Source organism: Atractosteus spatula, chromosome 17 (assembly GCF_055471065.1).
Source record: "Atractosteus spatula isolate fAtrSpa1 chromosome 17, fAtrSpa1.hap1, whole genome shotgun sequence".
Taxonomy (NCBI): Eukaryota; Metazoa; Chordata; class Actinopteri; order Semionotiformes; family Lepisosteidae; genus Atractosteus; species Atractosteus spatula.
The window spans coordinates 11,452,817-11,468,025 of NC_142722.1; the positions used below are offsets into that span (position 1 = coordinate 11,452,817).

General features: G+C 39.1%; 1 protein-coding gene across 1 annotated transcript in view; it reads right to left on the bottom strand.

Annotated features, from left to right (window-relative positions):
- Positions 1–9,492: 9,492 nt before the first annotated feature.
- ncor2 (nuclear receptor corepressor 2) overlaps positions 9,493–15,209 on the bottom strand; it is a 179,667-nt gene continuing 173,950 nt past the window's right edge. The window contains exons 48-49 of the mRNA XM_088935499.1: positions 14,514–14,690; positions 9,493–14,389 (exon numbers count right to left, since the gene is read on the bottom strand). Of these exons, the coding sequence (XP_088791625.1) occupies positions 14,220–14,389; positions 14,514–14,690 (347 nt within the window). The 3' untranslated portion in view covers positions 9,493–14,219. The remainder of the gene's footprint in view (positions 14,390–14,513; positions 14,691–15,209) is intronic.

Consider the following 15,209-nt stretch of genomic DNA (forward strand, 5'->3'; position numbering starts at 1 on the left):
TGCCATGTGTTTTCAATCTGTTTTCCCCTAAATATCATATTAATTAGCTGTGTCAATGTGTTATAGTATATACTGTATAATCTGATTCTTTATGGCAGAATAAAGAGGAAAATAAAGTGGAATAAAGAGGAGATGCTAAATTGGTCATTTGTGGCTATTTACCAGTGTTGATGCAAAATCACTACTGTATGTACTGTACCAACGCATCGAAAAACTGAAGTATGCATTTTTACCTTAACAAAAATGCCAGTACTACACTTATTTTTAAATGTTACTCATAAAAGGTGCTCCGATATTTCAGTGTTAAAGCAGAAATTCACAGCAGTGCTTAAGTCTTCATAGGAAAATGGAAAGGAATAAAAAACAACACCACAATCATTCATCAGAATGCACTATTTTCTTTCAAAGCTCATTATCAAGAAAAGGCATTTAATTTGTCGTGCTCAGAAAGAAGGAAATTCTCCAGACATCCAGGGGACTCGTGGAAAAGGTCATATAATTAATGTGGCCAGCTATTAAAACTGAAAAATCAGCCCTAACACTTCAGAACAGTCAAGCAGTCCCTTTGAAGTGAGTATCATGATCTCCAGCTCTACACTGGAGTCAGATCCCTTTCTCATTAGAGTACCAGCAGCATCAGACTTCACTCTTTAAATCTGTCACCATAGCCCACAAAGACTTCATCCGTTCTGTTCACATGCATATTTATTTTAAGGTGGAGACTTCTTATTTTTTCCTGTGATGCTCTTGAGAAGGAGGTCACTTAGTGTATCTTTGCAGCAGGAGAAAAGTCCTTAACATACTGAAAAATGTACGTTATTTTGAGAAGGGTATGCAAAACTGAAAGCTTTAATGTTTTGTGTATAAAACAGAAAAGCAAGAACCATTCAACAGTCCTCCCTCTACATGTAACTGCTTTGCAGACAGATATTATCAGTTGGGACATTATTAAGCAGAGTGTCAGAAAGCAGACAGTACAGAAAAAACTGCACGCATCATCTGTCTACATGGATAAAAGAACCATATTTCTAAAACTTTTCAAAGAAAAATGCCCACTGATTCAACAATATTCTAGCTGGATGTTTAAAGGAATCATATAACATCCCCTTGTAAAAAGTCAACAGAAAAAAGTCCTTCAGCCTTTGACCCTTCAGGCCAATCTGCAAACCTTCCATCAGTAGCTCTGAGGCCATGTCTATGAATTTACTTGAACTCCTTGACTGCTTCAGATTTACAGTGGAACGGAACAACTAACACAATACAGTTTTCACACTTACAGTTAAAAAACAGTTACAAGCAAGTTGAATATTAGCAATTACAGTAATCCTACATACCAATTTACATATATGTTCCTAGCGATGAACAGAAAGTCACATCTCTTAAAATAACATGACCTGAAGAGGGCTCCACAGCAAACATTGTATTTCTTTTCTTCTCTTTTCAGCATGGAATAAACCTTTACTTGTTCTCTTAAAATAACGCCAAGAACCTTTGAATATTACCTTTGGAGTGGTATCAGGTTCACCCAGAACACACAGCAGAAAGCCCTCCAAGCCAGACAACGTCCTGAGTCATTCTGGGCAAAAGACTCCGAAGCAAAAGTTGCTGACAGTAGTTTAAGCAAAATGGAGCCTAATCTTAACAAGATCACATTTGCTTAAATGCTGTGGGACACCATGATGGGAACAATACTGTACAAATACTGTATGTACGTTTATACGAGTGAACTCACATATCATGTACTGTACGATGTAATATCAGTCACTTCTTACTCTGGGATGAGAGCTTCAATGAAAACCGATGCACCTGGAAGAAGAGAAAGGATTTAGGAAAATCAGAGATTACAGCATAACAGTGACCCGAACACAAGGTGCAGCAGGTGATAGCATTTTGCCACCCGCAGGACCTGATGCAGATGCTCATAGAAAGGGCTGATGTTTGAAAGGCTGGTTGAAACTATGCTGAGGAATTCTGCTATGAGAAAATGGCAGAGATGTGTTTCAAGAAGACCTTTTGTGAGAAGGGAGTAAGGTTGACAGCTGTTTGACTCCAGGGAATCTCTCCCTTCTGTGTCCAGATGTTGCGATCTTTTAGGCCATTCCCAAACAAAAGGCACTCCTGGGTTTCATTCCACTACACATCACAGCAAATAAAAAATGATCATTACACAACACCTTAAATAGTCTTTTACAGTCTTGTAGAAGGAACCAGACCCTGACAGCTTAATGTCCCCAGTTACATGGATATTGTCACAAAAACACATCGACTCCAGTGTTCACAAGCACTACTCCCACTTTAGGTAAACTGTACGTACATGTGAAGCAGCGCATGTATACACAGTACTTTATAAATGGCTGTGTCAAAATTTAACAAGAAGCAAATGCTGTTGGCTTTTTTCATATTTAAGGACAGGAAATGTGTTTCACTTGAGAAATTTTAGTTGGCTGCATGTTACACAGCACAGACCCAAATAAAATCTTAGGGAAGAGGTGGCTTTCATGAAATGGAAAATGACTGAAACAACATGCAGAAGGAAGTCATTCTTCTGCAGCAAAAACTTCACAGAACTCTACACTCTGAGACTTTTCAGCATTTATTGTATTTTATATAGAAACGAATTAAGCCAACCAAAGATAGTAAGGTCATAATAATGGCCAATATTTTGCACTTTGCACTTCCAAAGTTACAAAGTAAAACATCTGGTCAATACTGTTGTCAAGACACTATTAGCTGTTGTATTAGGCTTTCCTGGCTCAATTCCAAATCAGGTTTCCACAATCAAACCTAAACATGCATGCTGTCATTTACTGTACTTAATCACTTCTTTACATTAATGGCTGAGTGTTGTGCTTTCACAGCAAAATGGTTACTATAAAACAAGACAGAGTATCCAAAACCATTGGAAAAGGACCTGAATTGCCACCTTACCCTTTGTAAACATTCTATTGTAAAATGCTTTGGTATCCCTTGAAAAGTAAAAAAGACATACTAATTCAAAAGGCTTATTTCAAATATTACTAAGATCTGGACCTTTGCTGTATTTTATTTTTTATTCACATGATTTTCATCAGAATGTAAGCTGATACAGTTTTTAAAATGAAAACATAAGAAAATGCTAAATTGCTTTGAATTGCTTGTGCTATTACCCACTAGAAGACAGAGGCTTTTAATGGCAAAGCCTCTAAATTGATGATGACACATGGGGGGAAAAAGGTGTCTGACTGAGATTTTAGCATGCGTCTGTTTTTATTAATTTATTTCAGTGTTCTAATATGTAAATCTCCACATACTTTATCAATCAAATAATACACCAAGAGTAATAATGAAGTAGCTACATTTCCAGAGAGTACAACTCCTTCTGCTAGCAACAGACATTGCAAATGTAGATGACTATGTCACAGTAAGTAAAGCCCATGTGTTAAACAAGCCATCCAATTCCAGCAGTGCAGACCTTTTGGAAAGAAATATTTCTCACTTAAAAGAAAGGAGAGGCAAGACAATAAGAAAGAAGTGCATGCAAATGAAAAATCAACATGTTACCCCAAGTCTCTGGTGCCACAGACAGAATGACCTCAGTTTCAACCCATTCAGTGAAGAACAGGAAAAAGATCCTTCTGTTCTCTGGGGCTGCCTGAGATTATAATTCTCTTTGTCTTTCAACAGTGAGCAATATCAAACCCTTGAATATTTATTTTACCATTATTCGTCCATTCATCCATTTTCTAACCTCTTTATCTTGTACAGGATCGCTGGGGAAGCCAGTCTGTTCTGGCAAGCAATGGGTCCTGGGCAGGATACACTCTGGACGAGTTGCCAGTCCACAAACGCACACACCATGGCCAATTAACCTGCCAGAATGTGTTCGGACCACGGACCCAGAACTTGGGGAAATCACTTCGACTCTAAACAACACTTACCATTATTCATATGCAGAGTCATTTACTTGTAAGGGATCAGGTTATCACACATCTGCGATTTAATTAATGCCATTGCTTCTATCTGCTCTGCAGTAACCCTGATGGAGTGGCGCAGGAAAGAGGGAGGAGGGACTGAATGATTATTAAAATCCAGATCTTTTTAGATTTGGGAAAATATTTTTAAAACAGAACAATTTGTGCGATTTACATCAAATTATACTTTTGTTACTATTGCTGCCTTCATCTCACAATTCACATGTGAGAAATACAGTAACTGCAGTCTGTTTCAACATTAACTGGAAAACAATGATTTTGAAAACAAAATGCAACTGTCTTCTGTGAGTGTAAAAGCAGAAACCGATATTATACGTAATGAATATATACTTTTATTTTTCTCTTAAGTATGGGTCTAGAATGAACCAAGTCTAACATAAATAACCTAAAAATATCACATTTACGTAATGTAAATTATCACTGTCTTCAAAGTCTGCAATAAGCTGAAGGAGTATTTCATTCTAGCTGCTGTTTAAAGGTAAATAATGTGGTCCTGATTCGTCTTTACACAAGTAATACATTTTTAACATGAGGCACTAAACAAACACTGCTGAATTTTAAAATATGAGATACATCTAATGTGTTCTGTGGGTTCTGATGCATGTAAGCTTATATCACTGTCTGCTTTTATTGGTAACTTAACCCAACCAATATAGCAAGGCTATGCAAGGGACTTCAGAATAAAGATTTATTGCTCTGAAGCATTCAGTAGCCCCATATAGCAAATGCAGCAATGTTTTTTTGATAGTCTAGCAGTTTATCAACTTCACAAGTTCAGGAGCTACAGCACTTGAAGGCCCTCAAGGAGTGTATTGTATCTTCAGTATACACAACCAGAAAAGTGTAAGCTTTAATGTAACATTATGTGATAATAATAACGGAATACATAAATCTCAGACTTGCAAACCAGCAAAAGGTAACAAACTGCTCTTCTTTTGATTTTTTTAAAATTAAAAACACATCACATTGTTTTATAAAAATTGCATGTAACTCAGATCAGAAACCCATTCTATAAAATTTAAGAGCTTTTTCTCTTTACATACTGTATACTGTGCTCTCTGACAAATGGGTAGTGATAAATGGTCTATTCAGTAAATGTTACCACAATAACACCTCATGTACTGTATTATTATTTGTAATACTGTAGTGTATTATTTCCTACTGTATATCACAATACGGACACTTTTGCAATTTAAAAGCATTTATAATCTAAAGGGTGACAGTGGCCTTTATGCCAGACTGGTTTCTGAAGAGGTAAGATCATACCAGGAACACCAGAAACAGTGTATAGCCTGTCAGTTAAGAAGGTTTGAAGTGCAAATGCTGGACTCAAAGCAGCTGCAGTCATGCTGCATCCTGAGGAACCATGAGGTACGTGCTGGAACAGACAGACAGTGGGCGACAGATGTCTGAGAGAAGCATTTCAATTCAGCTCACATGGAAATCCTGGACCCTGCCTGATGCATGTTCTTCACCAGCCAAAAAAAAAAACAACAGCTATCCACTTCCCACACTGCTCGCTGTAAACACCAGCCAGCCTGGCCACCTACACGAAACACAATCCCTTTAATAGGTCAGAAAACGAACACTGACGACCTGTTTAATATCTGTGTGGTGTCTGGGAGAGAGACCTAGCTTTGGCTGCTCAAAAAGTAGACTTTTCCTGCCCTGACAATTAATTCAGGACACTAGATTCTCTTGCTTGTTTTTTAAACAAAGGAAATGCGCCCACCTCAGAAAGGCTAGCACACAATCACATATCTTCCTGCTCTGGGAATTCATTTAGGACACTAGCCACTCGTGTTTGTTTGTTTTTTTTAAACAAAGGAAATACGCCCCTCTCCAATAAAATGTTCTAATACACAATAGAAGCAGAATGAAAGGCGCTGCACACTGCTTCGTTAAACCAAGAGTGAAATTAGTTATCATTACTTACTGTAAGTGAAAGGTCTTTGAGCGAGTTTTGAAAATGTCTCCAGACTGTTGCACTGTCTAAACTAGGATATGAGCACCTACATAGACGTTGTGTTGGACATGAAGGACAGGAAAGGACAAGGTTCTTCTTCCCATTGCAAGAAGACGGGTCTTTGCCAAAATCCGTGCTTAGGCCTGAATTAACACGTCTCAGAGAAGATGGACCACTCTATAATCATATACTAAATCATTATAATTCAAATTTTGAACATCTTACTTACAGTATAAAGGCAGTTATCCACGTGGACCTTACTTCCAAACTGCACTTACAGAACACCCCAAACGCAACCGCATAAAACAACATATTGTAAACACCCACCAATGTGAAGCACCCACAGAAACACATGAAAGACTGTCTTATCTATGGCAATATCAGACATTGATGTTCAGAAGTGTTAGCATTCACAGAAAACAGCGGTAAACATTTTTTCTTATGCCTTACCGGGAACAGAGCTTCCTTTCAGTAGTGGTAGCATCCGGTGAAATGAAAATCAGCCGTCAGCTGCGCATTTTGAGGTTTTTTTTTCCCCCCTTTGACAAGAACAGACTGGTCAGATTTTGAAATAAACGGTTGCCGTGCGACTCGGTGTCGTTTTGCATTAATTTGTGGTTCGGTTCGCAACTTATGCAAGGAACTAGTACACCTGAAATGTAGATGATACACCTGTCGTTTTCCCTACTGTATGTAGTTACGAGGTTTTGACTTTTCCTTTTGAAGGTCACGAAGTTTGGAATTTAGTAAGATACAATAAATGAGCCATAAACGCAGAGTTAATCCTGGGTCTTTTTGGGTTTTATGTGAAAAAGTTAACGGCGCAGTTGCAAACCGGTTGGAGGGAGTTTAAAAATCCAATCTCTTTGTATCTATTAAATTCTTCACAGTGCCCTTCTCCGAAGACTGCTTTATTCCACATTGCACACCTCTGAAATGACAATTACGCACAGTGTATTTAACAAAAGCATGTAAGTTTAAGGATTTTCTGGGTCAGCTGCTTACTAGAGTCTGGGTTATTGGGCCTTTTTTCAGTAAAATAGCTTGATACAGTATGTTCCGTACCTCTTGTTTTCCCTTGTGCTCATGGGTTGATTTTGTTAAAACTAAGGATTTTTAAATATTGCATTGATAAAGTTCCACCCGACTCCGTGATTGGATTAAAAAGATTTACAGGACACAACAGATTTTTCTTTTAAATAATAGTCAAATACTTTGATATTAAACATACAAAGATGTAAAAGCTACATGGTGCCTGCTTCGTATGTGCTCTTTTTCCCCCACCGCTAGAGGCCACTACTGCTTTATGCAAACTTTGGCCTTACCTTCGCAGGTGAGACAAGAATCGTCACAAAATGGCGGCATGCGAGCCCAGACAAAACCTGTTTTTTTCCTAAGTAAATGATATGAAATATAAATGCATCTAGTTAATTTGTTACTTTGGTGAACGCCTTTGAGGGAAACGGACTAATACACATCTTGGGCATTTCAGATGGTGAAAATGCCGCTGAAACCTCATCGCACAGTAACCCGTTATAATGAAACGGGACTGCCCTGATGCCGTGAGAGGCACTGGAAAACACCAGCGACTGGCAAGAAACATGAGCTTCTGAGTATCTCACCTGCAGGCCCGTATTGCCACTGCGACATGCGTGTACAATGTAAATGTAGAGCAAGGATACTGGTCACCGGACGACTGTTATAGTTCTGGTTCTTCGAAAAACTCAATAGTTTAGACAGTCTTAGAGTTAGCTATTTGCTTTTGTGTATGTCTTTTTCATGAATGCCAGAGGTACTCGAAATGTTGTTAAAAGAAAAACGTTTTTTTTGTTTTGTAAAAAACTGTGTGCTGAGTTTTATTTTTTACAGGAAACGCATGCATATTGAAACTAAATTTTATAAATAATTGAGAAATATTAAAGCAAGGAAAATATGATACGTGTAAAATATACAATTTGATCACATAATTACTTAATTACCTCTGGTAGTTAAATGCTTTTTTCTGCTGCGTTTTTTTCTCTTGTACATGATTCTGATCCTCTTGTTGTATTTGTATCTGTAAATTCTATATGTTTAATAAAAATTAAAAAAAGGAAAAAAAAATACTGTTCACCGGACTGATTGGTCACTTGTGAACAGACAAAAAGCATCTTACAAACCACTCCAAAAACGCACACCAGCCAACCGCCACAACAAACGCTAAATGCTTAAGAGTCAAAACGCACAATAGACCTTTTCTCCTCTTCACCTGTCTTACGCTAAGTGCAAAAAAAAAACACAACGTCTTTAGCCACTTGAAAGTTGCTCCGATGGGTAGCGCTACTGTATGTTCTCAATTATAAACCCATGTCGCCGCTCCTCAACAGTTTTTCTAGGCGAGTTTCGCTGGAACGAAAATTCAATCATATTGCACGGTGTTCCGTTCTTATAAACAAATCACCTAAACACATTTTTAGATTATATGTAAAAGTTGTAATTAAAACTCATAATAGAACTGACAGTGGAAAAATATATTTTTAAAAAATGCCAATGGTTTTGCCATCTTTCTTTAGTCGCGACTACAGAGATGACATTTTAAACGCGAATTACAGAAGTAATTTAAAACATGACATATTGTATGCCGGATATGAACCCCAAAGTTAAAAGGACCTGAGTTTATGGAATTTATCGATGTGCTTAACCTTCACTCCGATTTCTGCCTTAGATACATGAAGGTCTCTAAACAAGTCAAGGTAAAGACTGACTTCTGAAGCTTATCATTTCCCTCTGCTACTGAACTAAAATACATTTTAGATTGTAATAACAAAAATTAAAAAAAAAGAGCAGTCTAGGTAAAATAATGTAAATGATGAATATAGTTGTTTCAGCTCAAAAAGAATGAGATATTTATGGTTTAATCGGGAAAACAAATTGCTTATCCCTGTGATTCTTACTTCTCCCAAATTATACTATAAACCTCCCCGGATAAGGTCAAACATTTTAACAGCAAAACTGCTACAGAAACTTTGGCAAACTATTACAGCCTGATCTTTACACTGCAGATTGTGGAAGACATTTTTAAGGGTTTTAGATGAGTTAATCCAGAATAAATAGTGACCCCTAGTGGAGCATTAGGGAAATAGCCTTTTTCTACCTCGATTTATCTGCCCTCTTAACGAGAAGACGAAGTAAACACCCCTCATTTTTCACTCAGATTTACATCGATCGCAGTTGACAAGTGTACAAGTACGGATTTTTTTTTCCTTGATAGCAGCAATGCTCTTCTGTTGTGTCGGCGCCTGATCCTTGTTCTTACATTTATGTGTCTTCTCTTGTCCAATTGCCTCTCTCAAACTGCGCTTATCTTCAAAGATCAATGTCGTAAAAACCTGGAGTGTCTGTGGAGACCTTGGTAAATGAAATTAAACTGATTTCCGAGGTGTCCTTCTGATGTGACTGCACTGTTTTCAAATGAAATGCCAGGAATCCTTTACACACTAGCACGTGTATGCTAACTGAAATTCTGCCAGTGTTAGCTATTTTGTCTAGAATCTGGACAACACCAAAAAGAGCATCTTTAATGGCAATAAGCTTTTTTATTTAAACATTTAAGGCAGTGTTTTTACACTGCTATCCACAATGCTTGCTGGTGGGCATATTGAATAAAACAAGTGAACAAAATCTTCTTCTGTAGAAGAAACCAATCTTGCAGCAAGCAACATAAATATTTACATCTTTTCAGTTCTATATACAAACCTTTCTATTATACACAGGGTTCGAAAAAAAATCATTATGCACAATATGGTTGTACAAAATATACGTTTTTTTCTTCCCATTGTACATTTGTGACAAGATTGGCCTTTCTTGTTCCTTTTTAATTACAAAAGAAATAACACTAACATCCTTTGTTGCTTTCAGAGTAAAAACGTTCTCCTGATTGCACAGTCAACTGATATCAGAGCAGGTAGCACAAAAAAGACACATTCTGCCAAAGAAATGAACAACAATAACAAAAAGCAGACATTGTAAAAAGAACAAAGTTTCTTTTTCGCAAGTGTTAAAATGTGAATAGTCCTGATTTGTAAGTCTCATTCCTGGCTATTTTCAGTTTTAGACTAAAACTCCACAGTTGTCAGTACTGTGGTTCAGAGTTCTAAACCAACAGGCACAGGTGTATTAAGACAAAAAGGGTATTGTACAGCAATATGAAGGGAACAGTAGAAAAAGTACAATACCACAGGAGGATTTTTGTTTCAAACATTATCTTTCAAGAACTACAATAATGAGCTCCTGTTCCAATCATAGTTTTTTTTTTACTGACCCTTTCTTGACTGAGAAACCAGAAAACAACAATATGAACAGGTCTGAATTGCTGATTCTTATTCTTGGCATGACTTCACCTGGATTTTGGGCAACTATTTTGTGGTGGCTGCTATAGAAGCTCACCTTGTCAGGTGCAAAGGAATTTGCAAATAACTTGTTTTCCTGATTCTTCACCCTAGCACTCCCTCCACTCTGCAGGAACTAGTTGGGCTCCGCATGTTTCCCCCCCCTTTTGAACCAGAAGGGGGCAAAGATCTGATCTAATCCAAAGCAAGGACAAATACTCTCTGAATTACACTAAATGTGTGTTAAAGCAAAATAAGCAGCATAGGACCAAAAGACTGGAGCTGCCTTAATGGAAATCAACAGAAATGACACTTTCACAAGTAACATTTGATACCACACTGTAACACTGAGTTGTGCATTCTTCAATCTGTAGTGGTGTAGTAGCCTGTCTTCCTTCCCTCCTACAATAGGTATAAAATCACTGGATAAAGAATGCACAAATCAAATATTCTCACTAACAGAAGCGTGGGTAAACAGCTTAATTCAGACAAGTCATGTTCGAATTCAGCAGCCTTTGCTGTGATTAAGTGCAATGAGAAAAAGGAAATTAAACCCACAAAGGGCTGTGTTAGACATCATTAGTACAGCTCGCCTTCTACATTTCCAAATTACTATAGTATCAAGATGGATTTTAAAACACAAAACCCCCATAAACTATGTATTTTTCCCAAGTGTATAGATAATGGTTTGCCACAGGAGGAGAGCGAGGACGAAGTAATGAGCTGGTAGTTTAGTAAAGGCTAGTAATCTCTCCTTGTGCCTTTCCCTGTACACACATACAGAAACCACTCCATGTGTAAAACAGTTTTTTTAAAGTCAGTTTCGATAAAGCATTTGAGAAAGGAAGTGTAAACAGCACATTGGTATATGGACTTTATCCCTGTAATATTGAGTATATTTTAACTTGCAAAAATCTTTAGATCAGCCCAGCATGGTTTTGAACTTGGCGACATCAAATAAAACAGAATTTGCATTAAACAGTGTTGATGCTTTTGTCTCTGCTTACAAAAAGGCTAGAAGAAGGATCCTGGGTGGTGTGTGATACCGAAACATTTAAAGATGGAAAAGTGTTGTTATCATTCCTTTCCAGTTGATTTTTTGCAGTTCCAGCTATGAAGATGATCAGATCCTTTCACAAAGAGGGATGATCATGTATATCAAACATGTACAACTTGGCAGCTCAAACACTTGTGCGTAGTCACTTGGTAACATCAGTTCTGTCTACTAAAGAAATGGCACTTTTAACACTAGAAATACTTAACTGTACAAAAAAAAAACTTACTCCACCCAACACGGAGAACAGGTTCCGTCTGTAACAACTAAATACAAATGATTAAGACTGGAAAAAAAAAAAGGATCCTTGGGCAGCTATTCAGACTGACAAGATGCTACAGCCATGAGGTCTGTGTTTAACACGCATGTATCCAGCAACAAGTTGGAAGAGCCTGCAAGGTTAGGCACAGCCTTAGCAATGGCAGTAACTTGGCAATAAGTGTTATCGTTTGAGTGCATTCACCATGTTCTTAACCAGTTACCTTACACTTGATCATTTTTAGAGTTTTTGCACATCCATTGCAGCATCATATTACTGGATATTATGAGAAATGCTTATGCAACCAATAAGCAGACACTTTTCTTCTGCACAGTGTGATCTCCCACTGGATTTATGCTTTGCTGAAGTGCAGTCTTGAGTAAATCAGAGATATACCAAAGGAAGACCTCTGTTGCTCTACAGTATTCTAAATCCCTGTATGTACTCCAACAGCGCTAGACAGATGTGGACAAGTTGCAGAAAAATGGAGGGTGAACAAGGCAAGACCCCCATCTCTCAAACTAAGAAAATCACCGTCAGTAAAAGACCACAGTGGGCTCTGATGGCAGCAAAATCGGATAATGCTGTAACTGTCCGATATGCTGTAACGGCTATAAGGCGCAAAATGTCAGGATGGGAACTAGAAATCCGGTTCCATCCAAGTGGTAATGTGAGAGGTCATTTCCAAAGTGTTTACATGACCATATACATTTCTGAAACAGTGACTCTTACAAAATTTGCAATATATACACACCTGTATGAGCAAACCTAAACTGGGATGTAGAAATGCTTCTAAACCGTTAAACCGGAAGTAGCTGACATGGGCTTCTGCTGATCAAAGCAACTTATGGGCAGCATACTGTATGTCTTCATCTTCAGATGGCATCATAACACGAAGTCCCAGAAATCTGTGCCAGTATGAATCCAAAACTCAGTAACTCTAAACCCAAATGTATTTTTACCTGACTAATCTGGACTTTCACGAAACAATGAAGATTTATGACAAAGTGACTGATATCCAAAACAGCTTCAATACTGTCAATATGATACATTTTTATAATAGTAGTAATTAAAAGGAAACAAGCTGATAGAAAATTGCCTCCTGGTTGTTAATCCACACCAAACAGGTTTCTCCAACTACATCTTTCTACTTCAGGTATAAGAAAAACATTTTAAAATATGGCTCCATCCATCCTAAGACAAAAAACCTCTCAAGACATGACAACACCAAGGGTGTATATCACATTTACCCTGTGGACCAAGAACATGGATCTTAAAATAATATTGCCACTAGAAAAAAACCCTATCCTTTTCAAGAGAAGCTCACTGCTGAGGGACATCTCAGTTCTAAAAATGGACTGTGTTGGTTTGAAGTATCAGTTAAAACAAGCAAGGGAAGAGGAAAAATGAAGAAACAAGCTGCCCCTTTGGTAAATCAGTTCCAAAGCCAGTATACAAACAATGAAAACAGAGCAAACGATGGGTACATTCAATTATGGTGCATATACAATGAACTCTTCCCAGAATCACTCTGTGCCACTCCATAGACATGTCCATGGGCACACGTGTCTAAACAGACAGACAATGGATCCTGAACAGTCTAGAAGGACACAAGGACACTTTTGCCTGTAGAGGAGAATGATGCCACAAAGGGTTATTTCAAATTGTATTTGGCCCTGGTGCACTTGTTCCACTTCGATCCATTTTGTTTGTTTATGGGATAAGGCCAGAACATTGTTTCAGTGAGAAGACCACTATGTGTGTGTAAATGTATATATATAAAATATTTCCTTTTTTTCCCCAAGGTGTTTGTAAACCAGTCTTAAATGAGCAACCTTCACATTCAGTTAACCTGATCATTCAAAAACAAAATTACAAAAACAAAACCAAAATACATCTGATTAAGACTATTTGAACAAAAAGGAAACAAAATAAATCAATATGTTCTGACGGCTTCAGTTGTTTTTCCCTATGTTCCTCAGACCCTGCTTAGCTCATTCATTAGCACTTTTGAAGACGTTAATCCTGCCCATCCAGCAGTCTGACGGGACGTTTCTCTTCCAGGATCTCTACAAGCTCAGCAGTGCTGTACAGTTCTCCCCTGTCATAGTCTGTACAAGGGCTGGTCCAGCTGAGCTCACTGGACTATCAGGAAAGCCTTCACACCCATGACAGGGACCGGGGCTTTGTTATTGTATGACAAGAGCCTTTGCATACTGTTACTTTGTTACTGGCATTTGACTAGGAGTCTTGGCAGTCCTTTTCAAGGTCAGAGAGAGAGCAAAATAAAAAAAAAACTGTCAACAAATGTTTTCTTCCCCCATTATAAGGCTGTCAAGAAAACAAAACACAAACTGGATACTCCCCAGAAGAAACCAGGGTGTAAGCCAGGGGCAACCAGCAGCAATCCTGGAAAAAGAAAACTGGTAAATGTGCCGTGGCGCAGGTCGAAGGTCATCTTCCGCCATGCCAGGACTCCATGAGTGTTCAGCAGCCTGGGAGGAGGGGAGGCTGTTTGAACAATTCAGCAGCAGAGATGGGGTGGTTGGTAGGGGGCGATGGTTCTCCAGCATGCTCTCTCTCTCTCTCTCTCGCTCCCAGCTCACTCGCTGTCTGACAGCGTCTCGTACTGGGAGCACAGCAGCGGCTTAGACTCTTCTTCCCAGGCCCGGCTCTGAGCGCCGGGCGCCCCCTGCTGCATGGAGGACGGGGCGGGGACCAGGCCTGAGGGGTAGCGCATCGTCAGTGGGTTGCAGGGGAAAGGAGTCGAACCTGTAAGTGACCAAAACAAAAAACAAACGCACGCGTGAAAAAAAAGCAGACGCACAGTCTAAGTCTAAGGTGGAGGGGGAAAAAAAAACAACTTTTTTTACAGCGCACCCGCCGCTCGGCGTACCTGTGGACGAGGGCCTGTCCTCCCAGACGCGGTTGGTCAGGGGGGTGCGCCGGTTGCAGTCACCATCCGAATGGACCGACGACACGGAGGAGGGCCTCTCTCCTCCTGCCTGGCCCGGCCCGGGGGACTTCGCTTTGCGCCCGTGCGATCTCCCACTGCCTTTGGGCTTTCCACTACCTGCAAGCACAAGACGCGTTTGCCTTTTAGATATAACATTTGTCACAGCTTCAGCTGCGCTCATTTTCCTCAACGGTCTGAAGGCATGACATGACAGGACATATTTCGACATGCACTGCAGAGCTGGGCCATCCTAAAGTTATGCCTCCCCTAAGCTTCTGAGCAACGCTTCAGTGCGGGGGGGGAAAAAGACTATAAACGTGCAAATCTAAAGCAAGACCAGTTACGCACACTCAAAACAGACACTGACCTCTGTCAAGCTAACAAATAGATCCTAGCTTGTTTTAATATGGTATGAGTCTAAAAAAAGATATCTGGGAAGGCTGTGGAAAAAATATTTAAATTGAACTTACTCAGAAGTAAAGTCTGATCTTGAAACCTCCAAAATAGACAAAACGTGTGGCAGCGTTTTGGTTTTCTCAGCCTTTGCACCAGTGTTCCTAACCCTGTACTCTGCCATGCTAAGGCGAGGGACGCTACTACGCAATAAGTTTATAAGCTGTAGTAGCTGAGCGAACG